This window comes from Cyanistes caeruleus, chromosome 3 (assembly GCF_971803275.1).
Source record: "Cyanistes caeruleus chromosome 3, bCyaCae1.hap1.1, whole genome shotgun sequence".
NCBI classification, from domain to species: domain Eukaryota; kingdom Metazoa; phylum Chordata; class Aves; order Passeriformes; family Paridae; genus Cyanistes; species Cyanistes caeruleus.
The window spans coordinates 112603389-112621818 of NC_141703.1; the positions used below are offsets into that span (position 1 = coordinate 112603389).

Consider the following 18430-nt stretch of genomic DNA (forward strand, 5'->3'; position numbering starts at 1 on the left):
CCCTTGGGGAGCTGGAGCTTCTCAGGCCTGAGTGTGTCATCGTCCTGTGACAGAAGACATGGGACAGCGGGGCAAGAGCGAGCAAGAGGAGCAGCGGCTTCGAGCTCAAGAGTGGAACGGCGGGGCAAGGGCAAGGAAGAGGAGCAGCGGCTTTGAGCTCAAGAGCGGAGCGGCGAGGTAAGAGCAGCAACGTGGTGCTGAAGTTGGACACTTTTGGGTAGCTCGGGGGGTCTGTGGGTGGTTGCTTGAGGATCTAGCTCGGGGGCTCTTGGGTGGCAGTTCCCTTGGGCAGCTGGTGATTCTCCGGCCTGAGTGTGTCGTCGTCCATTGGCAGAAGCCGTGGGACGACGAGGCAAGTGCGGCAGCGGCTTCGAGCTCAAGAGTGGAACGGCGAGGCAAGAGCGAGCTTGGAGCTGAAGAGGGGGCACGAGAGGCCCTGTGGGCAAAGGGCCTTCCTGGCATGGCCAAGGCACCTTCAGGGTGCCGCGGCTGGCTTTGCGCTGAGCCACCTGCCTGTGTGCAGGGCTGGGTCTTTGGTGCGCTTGGCCTTTGGCCATTGTGCTCCTTTGGCTGCCCGGAGAGAGGGGCAACCCTGTAAGGAGGGTGAGAGCCCCTGTCTCCGCACCTGAGGGGGGAAATGGAGCTCTCCCAGCCCCCAGCCCAGCCGCCCTGTAAGCAGGGCAGGGCTTTCCCCCAGCCCCGGCAGCTTTCTGCCTGCTGCTGGCCCCTGGCCAACGGGACCCCCTGTAGCCGGGGCGCGTCACAGCCTTTGGCCCTGTGCCAGCCCTGAAGCACTTTGGCGCCTCAAGGCCCCTGGGCCCTCCGTGCCGTGCAGTGCTGATGCCTAGAGAGGCTCCCTAGAACAGAGGCTAGGCAGCGTTAAAGGAATAAAGTAGATGTTTCTGAAAAAGGCCTTCAAATGATGCACCTTGGCATATGAAGGCCACAGTTCTATGCTAATGCAGTAGAGAATCTGGGAAATAGGAAAGCCAAAACTTGAGGCATCAGTGCCGGGGCAGGTCTGACGCTTTCCTCTGCCACTTAGCGGTAGGAATGGCTCCCTTGAGCGGGTTGGCTGCGCGGAACTTGCTCCCTCTTCTGGGACTGTCTTGCCCTCCCCTCCCCTCCCCTGTCTTCCCCTTAGCTGGTGTGTGTGTGAGCAAGTGCGTTTGTGCTTTAGCCCCCGCTTTAGAAATAGAGCAGCGGGGCTTAGACCTCCCAGGAGGGAAAGAGGAGTTCTGTGCAGCCACAGGCAGGGCCCCAAAATGCACGGCTGGAGAAGGTGTCCGGCCTTGCCCCTGCTTCCTGAGGACGGCACGAAGCCGCTTAGCTACGGTAGCGTGGGCGCCGGGACCCGCCTGTAGCCAGGGCCTGGGTGTGTGCCTGTGCTGCCGGCGGTGCCGCCGAGCTGCCAGCGTGCCGGCCCCGTACTCGGGGCAGGTGTCAGGAGCCTGCGGCGCCCTTTGTCCCCAGGAGCAGCCCCAGCTCCCTGTAAGCAGGGCCGGGGAGGTTGCTTTAGCCAGGTGACAGGAACGAGCGCTCCCGGGCCCTTGCCAGGGTGCAGCTGGAAGAAGCGCCGTGCCGCAGGGCGCTGCTTTGGGCCACTGCCACCTGCGTGGCGGCCGTGTTGAAGAGGCTCCCGGGGCTGCTGCAGACGGCTGTGTTGCCGTGCTGCTCCGGCCGGCCCCCAAGTGGGGCGCAGGCCCGGAGCCTGTGCTCCGTGCCGCTTCTTGGGGGTGCCGGGCTGCGGGGGACGGCCCCGTAAGTGGGGTTGTGTGCGTCCCCTGGCCTCGGTGGGCGGTCGGAGGGACCCCCTGTAACCAGGCGGGTATCCCTGGCCCCGGCCTTTCAGAGGCGCGGGGCCAGGAGTCACGGAGCCAGGCGTGTGCCCTCCCTGTCCTCGGGGCTGGGCTCCCGGCCCCTGGGGCCCCTGGGCTTTAGGCCTTTAGGCTGGACTGCCCGACTCTAGAGTCCCGTTCCTGTTGCCGTGGGGGAAGGCCGAGCTCTGTGGCTCCCTGGGTGTGTAAGCAGGCTGTGGGTCTGGGAGCCTTGGTGCTCCCTTCGGCTGGCAGCCTGCGTTGGGCGCCTGCCCCGTTAGTGGGGAGCGCCCCGCAAAGGGAGAGAAGGAGCCTCCCTCCGCAGGCCTTAGGGACCAGGGCCGCCCCGTAAGTCGGGGCCAGTGCTCTGCAGTCCTGGGCACTTTGCAGTCCAGGCAGTGGCTTGAGGCCCCTGTAAGCAGGGCTGCAGCCTCTTGGCCGCTGCTTTGCATGCCCAGCTTCATTTGCCCAGAGGGCCTGGCCCCCAGCACGGCGTGGGACTGCGCCGGACGTCGCGATGGTGAGTCAAGCTGAAGTTGGAGGCTTCTGGGCAGTGGGGTCAGGGGAGGGGGGTGGGTCTGTGAGTGGTGGCTTGAGGATCTTGCTTGTGGGGCTGTTGGCTGGCGGCTCCCTTGGGGAGCTGGAGCTTCTCAGGCCTGAGTGTGTCATCGTCCTGTGACAGAAGACATGGGACAGCGGGGCAAGAGCGAGCAAGAGGAGCAGCGGCTTCGAGCTCAAGAGTGGAACGGCGGGGCAAGGGCAAGGAAGAGGAGCAGCGGCTTTGAGCTCAAGAGCGGAGCGGCGAGGTAAGAGCAGCAACGTGGTGCTGAAGTTGGACACTTTTGGGTAGCTCGGGGGGTCTGTGGGTGGTTGCTTGAGGATCTAGCTCGGGGGCTCTTGGGTGGCAGTTCCCTTGGGCAGCTGGTGATTCTCCGGCCTGAGTGTGTCGTCGTCCATTGGCAGAAGCCGTGGGACGACGAGGCAAGTGCGGCAGCGGCTTCGAGCTCAAGAGTGGAACGGCGAGGCAAGAGCGAGCTTGGAGCTGAAGAGGGCGCACGAGAGGCCCTGTGGGCAAAGGGCCTTCCTGGCATGGCCAAGGCACCTTCAGGGTGCCGCGGCTGGCTTTGCGCTGAGCCACCTGCCTGTGTGCAGGGCTGGGTCTTTGGTGCGCTTGGCCTTTGGCCATTGTGCTCCTTTGGCTGCCCGGAGAGAGGGGCAACCCTGTAAGGAGGGTGAGAGCCCCTGTCTCCGCACCTGAGGGGGGAAATGGAGCTCTCCCAGCCCCCAGCCCAGCCGCCCTGTAAGCAGGGCAGGGCTTTCCCCCAGCCCCGGCAGCTTTCTGCCTGCTGCTGGCCCCTGGCCAACGGGACCCCCTGTAGCCGGGGCGCGTCACAGCCTTTGGCCCTGTGCCAGCCCTGAAGCACTTTGGCGCCTCAAGGCCCCTGGGCCCTCCGTGCCGTGCAGTGCTGATGCCTAGAGAGGCTCCCTAGAACAGAGGCTAGGCAGCGTTAAAGGAATAAAGTAGATGTTTCTGAAAAAGGCCTTCAAATGATGCACCTTGGCATATGAAGGCCACAGTTCTATGCTAATGCAGTAGAGAATCTGGGAAATAGGAAAGCCAAAACTTGAGGCATCAGTGCCGGGGCAGGTCTGACGCTTTCCTCTGCCACTTAGCGGTAGGAATGGCTCCCTTGAGCGGGTTGGCTGCGCGGAACTTGCTCCCTCTTCTGGGACTGTCTTGCCCTCCCCTCCCCTCCCCTGTCTTCCCCTTAGCTGGTGTGTGTGTGAGCAAGTGCGTTTGTGCTTTAGCCCCCGCTTTAGAAATAGAGCAGCGGGGCTTAGACCTCCCAGGAGGGAAAGAGGAGTTCCGTGCAGCCACAGGCAGGGCCCCAAAATGCACGGCTGGAGAAGGTGTCCGGCCTTGCCCCTGCTTCCTGAGGACGGCACGAAGCCGCTTAGCTACGGTAGCGTGGGCGCCGGGACCCGCCTGTAGCCAGGGCCTGGGTGTGTGCCTGTGCTGCCGGCGGTGCCGCCGAGCTGCCAGCGTGCCGGCCCCGTACTCGGGGCAGGTGTCAGGAGCCTGCGGCGCCCTTTGTCCCCAGGAGCAGCCCCAGCTCCCTGTAAGCAGGGCCGGGGAGGCTGCTTTAGCCAGGTGACAGGAACGAGCGCTCCCGGGCCCTTGCCAGGGTGCAGCTGGAAGAAGCGCCGTGCCGCAGGGCGCTGCTTTGGGCCACTGCCACCTGCGTGGCGGCCGTGTTGAAGAGGCTCCCGGGGCTGCTGCAGACGGCTGTGTTGCCGTGCTGCTCCGGCCGGCCCCCAAGTGGGGCGCAGGCCCGGAGCCTGTGCTCCGTGCCGCTTCTTGGGGGTGCCGGGCTGCGGGGGACGGCCCCGTAAGTGGGGTTGTGTGCGTCCCCTGCGCCTCGGCGGGCGGTCGGAGGGACCCCCTGTAACCAGGCGGGTATCCCTGGCCCCTGCCTTTCAGAGGCGCGGGGCCAGGAGTCACGGAGCCAGGCGTGTGCCCTCCCTGTCCTCGGGGCTGGGCTCCCGGCCCCTGGGGCCCCTGGGCTTTAGGCCTTTAGGCTGGACTGCCCGACTCTAGAGTCCCGTTCCTGTTGCCGTGGGGGAAGGCCGAGCTCTGTGGCTCCCTGGGTGTGTAAGCAGGCTGTGAGTCTGGGAGCCTTGGTGCTCCCTTCGGCTGGCAGCCTGCGTTGGGCGCCTGCCCCGTTAGTGGGGAGCGCCCCGCAAAGGGAGAGAAGGAGCCTCCCTCCGCAGGCCTTAGGGACCAGGGCCGCCCCGTAAGTCGGGGCCAGTGCTCTGCAGTCCTGGGCACTTTGCAGTCCAGGCAGAGGCTTGAGGCCCCTGTAAGCAGGGCTGCAGCCTCTTGGCCGCTGCTTTGCATGCCCAGCTTCATTTGCCCAGAGGGCCTGGCCCCCAGCACGGCGTGGGACTGCGCCGGACGTCGCGATGGTGAGTCAAGCTGAAGTTGGAGGCTTCTGGGCAGTGGGGTCGGGGGAGGGGGTTGGGTCTGTGAGTGGTGGCTTGAGGATCTCGCTTGTGGGGCTGTTGGCTGGCGGCTCCCTTGGGGAGCTGGAGCTTCTCAGGCCTGAGTGTGTCATCGTCCTGTGACAGAAGACATGGGACAGCGGGGCAAGAGCGAGCAAGAGGAGCAGCGGCTTCGAGCTCAAGAGTGGAACGGCGGGGCAAGGGCAAGGAAGAGGAGCAGCGGCTTTGAGCTCAAGAGCGGAGCGGCGAGGTAAGAGCAGCAACGTGGTGCTGAAGTTGGACACTTTTGGGTAGCTCGGGGGGTCTGTGGGTGGTTGCTTGAGGATCTAGCTCGGGGGCTCTTGGGTGGCAGTTCCCTTGGGCAGCTGGTGATTCTCCGGCCTGAGTGTGTCGTCGTCCATTGGCAGAAGCCGTGGGACGACGAGGCAAGTGCGGCAGCGGCTTCGAGCTCAAGAGTGGAACGGCGAGGCAAGAGCGAGCTTGGAGCTGAAGAGGGCGCACGAGAGGCCCTGTGGGCAAAGGGCCTTCCTGGCATGGCCAAGGCACCTTCAGGGTGCCGCGGCTGGCTTTGCGCTGAGCCACCTGCCTGTGTGCAGGGCTGGGTCTTTGGTGCGCTTGGCCTTTGGCCATTGTGCTCCTTTGGCTGCCCGGAGAGAGGGGCAACCCTGTAAGGAGGGTGAGAGCCCCTGTCTCCGCACCTGAGGGGGGAAATGGAGCTCTCCCAGCCCCCAGCCCAGCCGCCCTGTAAGCAGGGCAGGGCTTTCCCCCAGCCCCGGCAGCTTTCTGCCTGCTGCTGGCCCCTGGCCAACGGGACCCCCTGTAGCCGGGGCGCGTCACAGCCTTTGGCCCTGTGCCAGCCCTGAAGCACTTTGGCGCCTCAAGGCCCCTGGGCCCTCCGTGCCGTGCAGTGCTGATGCCTAGAGAGGCTCCCTAGAACAGAGGCTAGGCAGCGTTAAAGGAATAAAGTAGATGTTTCTGAAAAAGGCCTTCAAATGATGCACCTTGGCATATGAAGGCCACAGTTCTATGCTAATGCAGTAGAGAATCTGGGAAATAGGAAAGCCAAAACTTGAGGCATCAGTGCCGGGGCAGGTCTGACGCTTTCCTCTGCCACTTAGCGGTAGGAATGGCTCCCTTGAGCGGGTTGGCTGCGCGGAACTTGCTCCCTCTTCTGGGACTGTCTTGCCCTCCCCTCCCCTCCCCTGTCTTCCCCTTAGCTGGTGTGTGTGTGAGCAAGTGCGTTTGTGCTTTAGCCCCCGCTTTAGAAATAGAGCAGCGGGGCTTAGACCTCCCAGGAGGGAAAGAGGAGTTCCGTGCAGCCACAGGCAGGGCCCCAAAATGCACGGCTGGAGAAGGTGTCCGGCCTTGCCCCTGCTTCCTGAGGACGGCACGAAGCCGCTTAGCTACGGTAGCGTGGGCGCCGGGACCCGCCTGTAGCCAGGGCCTGGGTGTGTGCCTGTGCTGCCGGCGGTGCCGCCGAGCTGCCAGCGTGCCGGCCCCGTACTCGGGGCAGGTGTCAGGAGCCTGCGGCGCCCTTTGTCCCCAGGAGCAGCCCCAGCTCCCTGTAAGCAGGGCCGGGGAGGCTGCTTTAGCCAGGTGACAGGAACGAGCGCTCCCGGGCCCTTGCCAGGGTGCAGCTGGAAGAAGCGCCGTGCCGCAGGGCGCTGCTTTGGGCCACTGCCACCTGCGTGGCGGCCGTGTTGAAGAGGCTCCCGGGGCTGCTGCAGACGGCTGTGTTGCCGTGCTGCTCCGGCCGGCCCCCAAGTGGGGCGCAGGCCCGGAGCCTGTGCTCCGTGCCGCTTCTTGGGGGTGCCGGGCTGCGGGGGACGGCCCCGTAAGTGGGGTTGTGTGCGTCCCCTGGCCTCGGCGGGCGGTCGGAGGGACCCCCTGTAACCAGGCGGGTATCCCTGGCCCCTGCCTTTCAGAGGCGCGGGGCCAGGAGTCACGGAGCCAGGCGTGTGCCCTCCCTGTCCTCGGGGCTGGGCTCCCGGCCCCTGGGGCCCCTGGGCTTTAGGCCTTTAGGCTGGACTGCCCGACTCTAGAGTCCCGTTCCTGTTGCCGTGGGGGAAGGCCGAGCTCTGTGGCTCCCTGGGTGTGTAAGCAGGCTGTGAGTCTGGGAGCCTTGGTGCTCCCTTCGGCTGGCAGCCTGCGTTGGGCGCCTGCCCCGTTAGTGGGGAGCGCCCCGCAAAGGGAGAGAAGGAGCCTCCCTCCGCAGGCCTTAGGGACCAGGGCCGCCCCGTAAGTCGGGGCCAGTGCTCTGCAGTCCTGGGCACTTTGCAGTCCAGGCAGAGGCTTGAGGCCCCTGTAAGCAGGGCTGCAGCCTCTTGGCCGCTGCTTTGCATGCCCAGCTTCATTTGCCCAGAGGGCCTGGCCCCCAGCACGGCGTGGGACTGCGCCGGACGTCGCGATGGTGAGTCAAGCTGAAGTTGGAGGCTTCTGGGCAGTGGGGTCGGGGGAGGGGGTTGGGTCTGTGAGTGGTGGCTTGAGGATCTCGCTTGTGGGGCTGTTGGCTGGCGGCTCCCTTGGGGAGCTGGAGCTTCTCAGGCCTGAGTGTGTCATCGTCCTGTGACAGAAGACATGGGACAGCGGGGCAAGAGCGAGCAAGAGGAGCAGCGGCTTCGAGCTCAAGAGTGGAACGGCGGGGCAAGGGCAAGGAAGAGGAGCAGCGGCTTTGAGCTCAAGAGCGGAGCGGCGAGGTAAGAGCAGCAACGTGGTGCTGAAGTTGGACACTTTTGGGTAGCTCGGGGGGTCTGTGGGTGGTTGCTTGAGGATCTAGCTCGGGGGCTCTTGGGTGGCAGTTCCCTTGGGCAGCTGGTGATTCTCCGGCCTGAGTGTGTCGTCGTCCATTGGCAGAAGCCGTGGGACGACGAGGCAAGTGCGGCAGCGGCTTCGAGCTCAAGAGTGGAACGGCGAGGCAAGAGCGAGCTTGGAGCTGAAGAGGGGGCACGAGAGGCCCTGTGGGCAAAGGGCCTTCCTGGCATGGCCAAGGCACCTTCAGGGTGCCGCGGCTGGCTTTGCGCTGAGCCACCTGCCTGTGTGCAGGGCTGGGTCTTTGGTGCACTTGGCCTTTGGCCATTGTGCTCCTTTGGCTGCCCGGAGAGAGGGGCAACCCTGTAAGGAGGGTGAGAGCCCCTGTCTCCGCACCTGAGGGGGGAAATGGAGCTCTCCCAGCCCCCAGCCCAGCCGCCCTGTAAGCAGGGCAGGGCTTTCCCCCAGCCCCGGCAGCTTTCTGCCTGCTGCTGGCCCCTGGCCAACGGGACCCCCTGTAGCCGGGGCGCGTCACAGCCTTTGGCCCTGTGCCAGCCCTGAAGCACTTTGGCGCCTCAAGGCCCCTGGGCCCTCCGTGCCGTGCAGTGCTGATGCCTAGAGAGGCTCCCTAGAACAGAGGCTAGGCAGCGTTAAAGGAATAAAGTAGATGTTTCTGAAAAAGGCCTTCAAATGATGCACCTTGGCATATGAAGGCCACAGTTCTATGCTAATGCAGTAGAGAATCTGGGAAATAGGAAAGCCAAAACTTGAGGCATCAGTGCCGGGGCAGGTCTGACGCTCTCCTCTGCCACTTAGCGGTAGGAATGGCTCCCTTGAGCGGGTTGGCTGCACGGAACTTGCTCCCTCTTCTGGGACTGTCTTGCCCTCCCCTCCCCTCCCCTGTCTTCCCCTTAGCTGGTGTGTGTGTGAGCAAGTGCGTTTGTGCTTTAGCCCCCGCTTTAGAAATAGAGCAGCGGGGCTTAGACCTCCCAGGAGGGAAAGAGGAGTTCCGTGCAGCCACAGGCAGGGCCCCAAAATGCACGGCTGGAGAAGGTGTCCGGCCTTGCCCCTGCTTCCTGAGGACGGCACGAAGCCGCTTAGCTACGGTAGCGTGGGCGCCGGGACCCGCCTGTAGCCAGGGCCTGGGTGTGTGCCTGTGCTGCCGGCGGTGCCGCCGAGCTGCCAGCGTGCCGGCCCCGTACTCGGGGCAGGTGTCAGGAGCCTGCGGCGCCCTTTGTCCCCAGGAGCAGCCCCAGCTCCCTGTAAGCAGGGCCGGGGAGGTTGCTTTAGCCAGGTGACAGGAACGAGCGCTCCCGGGCCCTTGCCAGGGTGCAGCTGGAAGAAGCGCCGTGCCGCAGGGCGCTGCTTTGGGCCACTGCCACCTCCGTGGCGGCCGTGTTGAAGAGGCTCCCGGGGCTGCTGCAGACGGCTGTGTTGCCGTGCTGCTCCGGCCGGCCCCTAAGTGGGGCGCAGGCCCGGAGCCTGTGCTCCGTGCCGCTTCTTGGGGGTGCCGGGCTGCGGGGGACGGCCCCGTAAGTGGGGTTGTGTGCGTCCCCTGGCCTCGGCGGGCGGTCGGAGGGACCCCCTGTAACCAGGCGGGTATCCCTGGCCCCGGCCTTTCAGAGGCGCGGGGCCAGGAGTCACGGAGCCAGGCGTGTGCCCTCCCTGTCCTCGGGGCTGGGCTCCCGGCCCCTGGGGCCCCTGGGCTTTAGGCCTTTAGGCTGGACTGCCCGACTCTAGAGTCCCGTTCCTGTTGCCGTGGGGGAAGGCCGAGCTCTGTGGCTCCCTGGGTGTGTAAGCAGGCTGTGAGTCTGGGAGCCTTGGTGCTCCCTTCGGCTGGCAGCCTGCGTTGGGCGCCTGCCCCGTTAGTGGGGAGCGCCCCGCAAAGGGAGAGAAGGAGCCTCCCTCCGCAGGCCTTAGGGACCAGGGCCGCCCCGTAAGTCGGGGCCAGTGCTCTGCAGTCCTGGGCACTTTGCAGTCCAGGCAGAGGCTTGAGGCCCCTGTAAGCAGGGCTGCAGCCTCTTGGCCGCTGCTTTGCATGCCCAGCTTCATTTGCCCAGAGGGCCTGGCCCCCAGCACGGCGTGGGACTGCGCCGGACGTCGCGATGGTGAGTCAAGCTGAAGTTGGAGGCTTCTGGGCAGTGGGGTCGGGGGAGGGGGGTGGGTCTGTGAGTGGTGGCTTGAGGATCTCGCTTGTGGGGCTGTTGGCTGGCGGCTCCCTTGGGGAGCTGGAGCTTCTCAGGCCTGAGTGTGTCATCGTCCTGTGACAGAAGACATGGGACAGCGGGGCAAGAGCGAGCAAGAGGAGCAGCGGCTTCGAGCTCAAGAGTGGAACGGCGGGGCAAGGGCAAGGAAGAGGAGCAGCGGCTTTGAGCTCAAGAGCGGAGCGGCGAGGTAAGAGCAGCAACGTGGTGCTGAAGTTGGACACTTTTGGGTAGCTCGGGGGGTCTGTGGGTGGTTGCTTGAGGATCTAGCTCGGGGGCTCTTGGGTGGCAGTTCCCTTGGGCAGCTGGTGATTCTCCGGCCTGAGTGTGTCGTCGTCCATTGGCAGAAGCCGTGGGACGACGAGGCAAGTGCGGCAGCGGCTTCGAGCTCAAGAGTGGAACGGCGAGGCAAGAGCGAGCTTGGAACTGAAGAGGGCGCACGAGAGGCCCTGTGGGCAAAGGGCCTTCCTGGCATGGCCAAGGCACCTTCAGGGTGCCGCGGCTGGCTTTGCGCTGAGCCACCTGCCTGTGTGCAGGGCTGGGTCTTTGGTGCGCTTGGCCTTTGGCCATTGTGCTCCTTTGGCTGCCCGGAGAGAGGGGCAACCCTGTAAGGAGGGTGAGGGCCCCTGTCTCCGCACCTGAGGGGGGAAATGGAGCTCTCCCAGCCCCCAGCCCAGCCGCCCTGTAAGCAGGGCAGGGCTTTCCCCCAGCCCCGGCAGCTTTCTGCCTGCTGCTGGCCCCTGGCCAACGGGACCCCCTGTAGCCGGGGCGCGTCACAGCCTTTGGCCCTGTGCCAGCCCTGAAGCACTTTGGCGCCTCAAGGCCCCTGGGCCCTCCGTGCCGTGCAGTGCTGATGCCTAGAGAGGCTCCCTAGAACAGAGGCTAGGCAGCGTTAAAGGAATAAAGTAGATGTTTCTGAAAAAGGCCTTCAAATGATGCACCTTGGCATATGAAGGCCACAGTTCTATGCTAATGCAGTAGAGAATCTGGGAAATAGGAAAGCCAAAACTTGAGGCATCAGTGCCGGGGCAGGTCTGACGCTTTCCTCTGCCACTTAGCGGTAGGAATGGCTCCCTTGAGCGGGTTGGCTGCGCGGAACTTGCTCCCTCTTCTGGGACTGTCTTGCCCTCCCCTCCCCTCCCCTGTCTTCCCCTTAGCTGGTGTGTGTGTGAGCAAGTGCGTTTGTGCTTTAGCCCCCGCTTTAGAAATAGAGCAGCGGGGCTTAGACCTCCCAGGAGGGAAAGAGGAGTTCCGTGCAGCCACAGGCAGGGCCCCAAAATGCACGGCTGGAGAAGGTGTCCGGCCTTGCCCCTGCTTCCTGAGGACGGCACGAAGCCGCTTAGCTACGGTAGCGTGGGCGCCGGGACCCGCCTGTAGCCAGGGCCTGGGTGTGTGCCTGTGCTGCCGGCGGTGCCGCCGAGCTGCCAGCGTGCCGGCCCCGTACTCGGGGCAGGTGTCAGGAGCCTGCGGCGCCCTTTGTCCCCAGGAGCAGCCCCAGCTCCCTGTAAGCAGGGCCGGGGAGGCTGCTTTAGCCAGGTGACAGGAACGAGCGCTCCCGGGCCCTTGCCAGGGTGCAGCTGGAAGAAGCGCCGTGCCGCAGGGCGCTGCTTTGGGCCACTGCCACCTGCGTGGCGGCCGTGTTGAAGAGGCTCCCGGGGCTGCTGCAGACGGCTGTGTTGCCGTGCTGCTCCGGCCGGCCCCCAAGTGGGGCGCAGGCCCGGAGCCTGTGCTCCGTGCCGCTTCTTGGGGGTGCCGGGCTGCGGGGGACGGCCCCGTAAGTGGGGTTGTGTGCGTCCCCTGCGCCTCGGCGGGCGGTCGGAGGGACCCCCTGTAACCAGGCGGGTATCCCTGGCCCCTGCCTTTCAGAGGCGCGGGGCCAGGAGTCACGGAGCCAGGCGTGTGCCCTCCCTGTCCTCGGGGCTGGGCTCCCGGCCCCTGGGGCCCCTGGGCTTTAGGCCTTTAGGCTGGACTGCCCGACTCTAGAGTCCCGTTCCTGTTGCCGTGGGGGAAGGCCGAGCTCTGTGGCTCCCTGGGTGTGTAAGCAGGCTGTGAGTCTGGGAGCCTTGGTGCTCCCTTCGGCTGGCAGCCTGCGTTGGGCGCCTGCCCCGTTAGTGGGGAGCGCCCCGCAAAGGGAGAGAAGGAGCCTCCCTCCGCAGGCCTTAGGGACCAGGGCCGCCCCGTAAGTCGGGGCCAGTGCTCTGCAGTCCTGGGCACTTTGCAGTCCAGGCAGAGGCTTGAGGCCCCTGTAAGCAGGGCTGCAGCCTCTTGGCCGCTGCTTTGCATGCCCAGCTTCATTTGCCCAGAGGGCCTGGCCCCCAGCACGGCGTGGGACTGCGCCGGACGTCGCGATGGTGAGTCAAGCTGAAGTTGGAGGCTTCTGGGCAGTGGGGTCGGGGGAGGGGGTTGGGTCTGTGAGTGGTGGCTTGAGGATCTCGCTTGTGGGGCTGTTGGCTGGCGGCTCCCTTGGGGAGCTGGAGCTTCTCAGGCCTGAGTGTGTCATCGTCCTGTGACAGAAGACATGGGACAGCGGGGCAAGAGCGAGCAAGAGGAGCAGCGGCTTCGAGCTCAAGAGTGGAACGGCGGGGCAAGGGCAAGGAAGAGGAGCAGCGGCTTTGAGCTCAAGAGCGGAGCGGCGAGGTAAGAGCAGCAACGTGGTGCTGAAGTTGGACACTTTTGGGTAGCTCGGGGGGTCTGTGGGTGGTTGCTTGAGGATCTAGCTCGGGGGCTCTTGGGTGGCAGTTCCCTTGGGCAGCTGGTGATTCTCCGGCCTGAGTGTGTCGTCGTCCATTGGCAGAAGCCGTGGGACGACGAGGCAAGTGCGGCAGCGGCTTCGAGCTCAAGAGTGGAACGGCGAGGCAAGAGCGAGCTTGGAGCTGAAGAGGGGGCACGAGAGGCCCTGTGGGCAAAGGGCCTTCCTGGCATGGCCAAGGCACCTTCAGGGTGCCGCGGCTGGCTTTGCGCTGAGCCACCTGCCTGTGTGCAGGGCTGGGTCTTTGGTGCGCTTGGCCTTTGGCCATTGTGCTCCTTTGGCTGCCCGGAGAGAGGGGCAACCCTGTAAGGAGGGTGAGGGCCCCTGTCTCCGCACCTGAGGGGGGAAATGGAGCTCTCCCAGCCCCCAGCCCAGCCGCCCTGTAAGCAGGGCAGGGCTTTCCCCCAGCCCCGGCAGCTTTCTGCCTGCTGCTGGCCCCTGGCCAACGGGACCCCCTGTAGCCGGGGCGCGTCACAGCCTTTGGCCCTGTGCCAGCCCTGAAGCACTTTGGCGCCTCAAGGCCCCTGGGCCCTCCGTGCCGTGCAGTGCTGATGCCTAGAGAGGCTCCCTAGAACAGAGGCTAGGCAGCGTTAAAGGAATAAAGTAGATGTTTCTGAAAAAGGCCTTCAAATGATGCACCTTGGCATATGAAGGCCACAGTTCTACGCTAATGCAGTAGAGAATCTGGGAAATAGGAAAGCCAAAACTTGAGGCATCAGTGCCGGGGCAGGTCTGACGCTTTCCTCTGCCACTTAGCGGTAGGAATGGCTCCCTTGAGAGGGTTGGCTGCACGGAACTTGCTCCCTCTTCTGGGACTGTCTTGCCCTCCCCTCCCCTCCCCTGTCTTCCCCTTAGCTGGTGTGTGTGTGAGCAAGTGCGTTTGTGCTTTAGCCCCCGCTTTAGAAATAGAGCAGCGGGGCTTAGACCTCCCAGGAGGGAAAGAGGAGTTCCGTGCAGCCACAGGCAGGGCCCCAAAATGCACGGCTGGAGAAGGTGTCCGGCCTTGCCCCTGCTTCCTGAGGACGGCACGAAGCCGCTTAGCTACGGTAGCGTGGGCGCCGGGACCCGCCTGTAGCCAGGGCCTGGGTGTGTGCCTGTGCTGCCGGCGGTGCCGCCGAGCTGCCAGCGTGCCGGCCCCGTACTCGGGGCAGGTGTCAGGAGCCTGCGGCGCCCTTTGTCCCCAGGAGCAGCCCCAGCTCCCTGTAAGCAGGGCCGGGGAGGCTGCTTTAGCCAGGTGACAGGAACGAGCGCTCCCGGGCCCTTGCCAGGGTGCAGCTGGAAGAAGCGCCGTGCCGCAGGGCGCTGCTTTGGGCCACTGCCACCTGCGTGGCGGCCGTGTTGAAGAGGCTCCCGGGGCTGCTGCAGACGGCTGTGTTGCCGTGCTGCTCCGGCCGGCCCCCAAGTGGGGCGCAGGCCCGGAGCCTGTGCTCCGTGCCGCTTCTTGGGGGTGCCGGGCTGCGGGGGACGGCCCCGTAAGTGGGGTTGTGTGCGTCCCCTGGCCTCGGCGGGCGGTCGGAGGGACCCCCTGTAACCAGGCGGGTATCCCTGGCCCCTGCCTTTCAGAGGCGCGGGGCCAGGAGTCACGGAGCCAGGCGTGTGCCCTCCCTGTCCTCGGGGCTGGGCTCCCGGCCCCTGGGGCCCCTGGGCTTTAGGCCTTTAGGCTGGACTGCCCGACTCTAGAGTCCCGTTCCTGTTGCCGTGGGGGAAGGCCGAGCTCTGTGGCTCCCTGGGTGTGTAAGCAGGCTGTGAGTCTGGGAGCCTTGGTGCTCCCTTCGGCTGGCAGCCTGCGTTGGGCGCCTGCCCCGTTAGTGGGGAGCGCCCCGCAAAGGGAGAGAAGGAGCCTCCCTCCGCAGGCCTTAGGGACCAGGGCCGCCCCGTAAGTCGGGGCCAGTGCTCTGCAGTCCTGGGCACTTTGCAGTCCAGGCAGAGGCTTGAGGCCCCTGTAAGCAGGGCTGCAGCCTCTTGGCCGCTGCTTTGCATGCCCAGCTTCATTTGCCCAGAGGGCCTGGCCCCCAGCACGGCGTGGGACTGCGCCGGACGTCGCGATGGTGAGTCAAGCTGAAGTTGGAGGCTTCTGGGCAGTGGGGTCGGGGGAGGGGGGTGGGTCTGTGAGTGGTGGCTTGAGGATCTCGCTTGTGGGGCTGTTGGCTGGCGGCTCCCTTGGGGAGCTGGAGCTTCTCAGGCCTGAGTGTGTCATCGTCCTGTGACAGAAGACATGGGACAGCGGGGCAAGAGCGAGCAAGAGGAGCAGCGGCTTCGAGCTCAAGAGTGGAACGGCGGGGCAAGGGCAAGGAAGAGGAGCAGCGGCTTTGAGCTCAAGAGCGGAGCGGCGAGGTAAGAGCAGCAACGTGGTGCTGAAGTTGGACACTTCTGGGTAGCTCGGGGGGTCTGTGGGTGGTTGCTTGAGGATCTAGCTCGGGGGCTCTTGGGTGGCAGTTCCCTTGGGCAGCTGGTGATTCTCCGGCCTGAGTGTGTCGTCGTCCATTGGCAGAAGCCGTGGGACGACGAGGCAAGTGCGGCAGCGGCTTCGAGCTCAAGAGTGGAACGGCGAGGCAAGAGCGAGCTTGGAGCTGAAGAGGGCGCACGAGAGGCCCTGTGGGCAAAGGGCCTTCCTGGCATGGCCAAGGCACCTTCAGGGTGCCGCGGCTGGCTTTGCGCTGAGCCACCTGCCTGTGTGCAGGGCTGGGTCTTTGGTGCGCTTGGCCTTTGGCCATTGTGCTCCTTTGGCTGCCCGGAGAGAGGGGCAACCCTGTAAGGAGGGTGAGGGCCCCTGTCTCCGCACCTGAGGGGGGAAATGGAGCTCTCCCAGCCCCCAGCCCAGCCGCCCTGTAAGCAGGGCAGGGCTTTCCCCCAGCCCCGGCAGCTTTCTGCCTGCTGCTGGCCCCTGGCCAACGGGACCCCCTGTAGCCGGGGCGCGTCACAGCCTTTGGCCCTGTGCCAGCCCTGAAGCACTTTGGCGCCTCAAGGCCCCTGGGCCCTCCGTGCCGTGCAGTGCTGATGCCTAGAGAGGCTCCCTAGAACAGAGGCTAGGCAGCGTTAAAGGAATAAAGTAGATGTTTCTGAAAAAGGCCTTCAAATGATGCACCTTGGCATATGAAGGCCACAGTTCTATGCTAATGCAGTAGAGAATCTGGGAAATAGGAAAGCCAAAACTTGAGGCATCAGTGCCGGGGCAGGTCTGACGCTTTTCTCTGCCACTTAGCGGTAGGAATGGCTCCCTTGAGAGGGTTGGCTGCACGGAACTTGCTCCCTCTTCTGGGACTGTCTTGCCCTCCCCTCCCCTCCCCTGTCTTCCCCTTAGCTGGTGTGTGTGTGAGCAAGTGCGTTTGTGCTTTAGCCCCCGCTTTAGAAATAGAGCAGCGGGGCTTAGACCTCCCAGGAGGGAAAGAGGAGTTCCGTGCAGCCACAGGCAGGGCCCCAAAATGCACGGCTGGAGAAGGTGTCCGGCCTTGCCCCTGCTTCCTGAGGACGGCACGAAGCCGCTTAGCTACGGTAGCGTGGGCGCCGGGACCCGCCTGTAGCCAGGGCCTGGGTGTGTGCCTGTGCTGCCGGCGGTGCCGCCGAGCTGCCAGCGTGCCGGCCCCGTACTCGGGGCAGGTGTCAGGAGCCTGCGGCGCCCTTTGTCCCCAGGAGCAGCCCCAGCTCCCTGTAAGCAGGGCCGGGGAGGCTGCTTTAGCCAGGTGACAGGAACGAGCGCTCCCGGGCCCTTGCCAGGGTGCAGCTGGAAGAAGCGCCGTGCCGCAGGGCGCTGCTTTGGGCCACTGCCACCTGCGTGGCGGCCGTGTTGAAGAGGCTCCCGGGGCTGCTGCAGACGGCTGTGTTGCCGTGCTGCTCCGGCCGGCCCCCAAGTGGGGCGCAGGCCCGGAGCCTGTGCTCCGTGCCGCTTCTTGGGGGTGCCGGGCTGCGGGGGACGGCCCCGTAAGTGGGGTTGTGTGCGTCCCCTGGCCTCGGTGGGCGGTCGGAGGGACCCCCTGTAACCAGGCGGGTATCCCTGGCCCCGGCCTTTCAGAGGCGCGGGGCCAGGAGTCACGGAGCCAGGCGTGTGCCCTCCCTGTCCTCGGGGCTGGGCTCCCGGCCCCTGGGGCCCCTGGGCTTTAGGCCTTTAGGCTGGACTGCCCGACTCTAGAGTCCCGTTCCTGTTGCCGTGGGGGAAGGCCGAGCTCTGTGGCTCCCTGGGTGTGTAAGCAGGCTGTGAGTCTGGGAGCCTTGGTGCTCCCTTCGGCTGGCAGCCTGCGTTGGGCGCCTGCCCCGTTAGTGGGGAGCGCCCCGCAAAGGGAGAGAAGGAGCCTCCCTCCGCAGGCCTTAGGGACCAGGGCCGCCCCGTAAGTCGGGGCCAGTGCTCTGCAGTCCTGGGCACTTTGCAGTCCAGGCAGAGGCTTGAGGCCCCTGTAAGCAGGGCTGCAGCCTCTTGGCCGCTGCTTTGCATGCCCAGCTTCATTTGCCCAGAGGGCCTGGCCCCCAGCACGGCGTGGGACTGCGCCGGACGTCGCGATGGTGAGTCAAGCTGAAGTTGGAGGCTTCTGGGCAGTGGGGTCGGGGGAGGGGGGTGGGTCTGTGAGTGGTGGCTTGAGGATCTCGCTTGTGGGGCTGTTGGCTGGCGGCTCCCTTGGGGAGCTGGAGCTTCTCAGGCCTGAGTGTGTCATCGTCCTGTGACAGAAGACATGGGACAGCGGGGCAAGAGCGAGCAAGAGGAGCAGCGGCTTCGAGCTCAAGAGTGGAACGGCGGGGCAAGGGCAAGGAAGAGGAGCAGCGGCTTTGAGCTCAAGAGCGGAGCGGCGAGGTAAGAGCAGCAACGTGGTGCTGAAGTTGGACACTTTTGGGTAGCTCGGGGGGTCTGTGGGTGGTTGCTTGAGGATCTAGCTCGGGGGCTCTTGGGTGGCAGTTCCCTTGGGCAGCTGGTGATTCTCCGGCCTGAGTGTGTCGTCGTCCATTGGCAGAAGCCGTGGGACGACGAGGCAAGTGCGGCAGCGGCTTCGAGCTCAAGAGTGGAACGGCGAGGCAAGAGCGAGCTTGGAGCTGAAGAGGGCGCACGAGAGGCCCTGTGGGCAAAGGGCCTTCCTGGCATGGCCAAGGCACCTTCAGGGTGCCGCGGCTGGCTTTGCGCTGAGCCACCTGCCTGTGTGCAGGGCTGGGTCTTTGGTGCGCTTGGCCTTTGGCCATTGTGCTCCTTTGGCTGCCCGGAGAGAGGGGCAACCCTGTAAGGAGGGTGAGGGCCCCTGTCTCCGCACCTGAGGGGGGAAATGGAGCTCTCCCAGCCCCCAGCCCAGCCGCCCTGTAAGCAGGGCAGGGCTTTCCCCCAGCCCCGGCAGCTTTCTGCCTGCTGCTGGCCCCTGGCCAACGGGACCCCCTGTAGCCGGGGCGCGTCACAGCCTTTGGCCCTGTGCCAGCCCTGAAGCACTTTGGCGCCTCAAGGCCCCTGGGCCCTCCGTGCCGTGCAGTGCTGATGCCTAGAGAGGCTCCCTAGAACAGAGGCTAGGCAGCGTTAAAGGAATAAAGTAGATGTTTCTGAAAAAGGCCTTCAAATGATGCACCTTGGCATATGAAGGCCACAGTTCTACGCTAATGCAGTAGAGAATCTGGGAAATAGGAAAGCCAAAACTTGAGGCATCAGTGCCGGGGCAGGTCTGACGCTTTCCTCTGCCACTTAGCGGTAGGAATGGCTCCCTTGAGCGGGTTGGCTGCACGGAACTTGCTCCCTCTTCTGGGACTGTCTTGCCCTCCCCTCCCCTCCCCTGTCTTCCCCTTAGCTGGTGTGTGTGTGAGCAAGTGCGTTTGTGCTTTAGCCCCCGCTTTAGAAATAGAGCAGCGGGGCTTAGACCTCCCAGGAGGGAAAGAGGAGTTCCGTGCAGCCACAGGCAGGGCCCCAAAATGCACGGCTGGAGAAGGTGTCCGGCCTTGCCCCTGCTTCC

General features: G+C 65.2%; 2 protein-coding genes across 3 annotated transcripts; both read left to right on the plus strand.

The window, feature by feature from the left end:
- The first annotated feature begins 1731 nt into the window (after positions 1-1731).
- On the plus strand, positions 1732-8249 carry LOC147654452 (uncharacterized). 2 transcript variants are annotated; one of them, XM_086883603.1, is made up of 7 exons: positions 1732-2337; positions 2503-2623; positions 2781-4784; positions 4950-5070; positions 5228-7230; positions 7393-7516; positions 7674-8249. In XM_086883603.1, the coding sequence occupies exons 5-7, from the start codon at positions 7161-7163 to the stop codon at positions 7966-7968; spliced, it is 489 nt and encodes a 162-aa protein (XP_086739729.1). In that variant the 5' UTR covers positions 1732-2337; positions 2503-2623; positions 2781-4784; positions 4950-5070; positions 5228-7160; the 3' UTR covers positions 7969-8249. The 2 variants fall into 2 exon arrangements, 1 of the variants encoding a protein (XP_086739729.1); XR_015285242.1 differs by lacking the exons at positions 1732-2337; positions 2503-2623 and having other exon boundaries at positions 2829-4784; positions 7396-7516.
- Positions 8250-8567: 318 nt separating this feature from the next.
- On the plus strand, positions 8568-18036 carry LOC147654453 (uncharacterized). The gene is made up of 9 exons (XM_086883614.1): positions 8568-9676; positions 9842-9962; positions 10120-12123; positions 12286-12409; positions 12567-14569; positions 14732-14855; positions 15013-17015; positions 17178-17301; positions 17459-18036. The coding sequence occupies exons 3-5, from the start codon at positions 12054-12056 to the stop codon at positions 12859-12861; spliced, it is 489 nt and encodes a 162-aa protein (XP_086739740.1). The 5' UTR covers positions 8568-9676; positions 9842-9962; positions 10120-12053; the 3' UTR covers positions 12862-14569; positions 14732-14855; positions 15013-17015; positions 17178-17301; positions 17459-18036.
- The last annotated feature ends 394 nt before the right edge of the window (positions 18037-18430 follow it).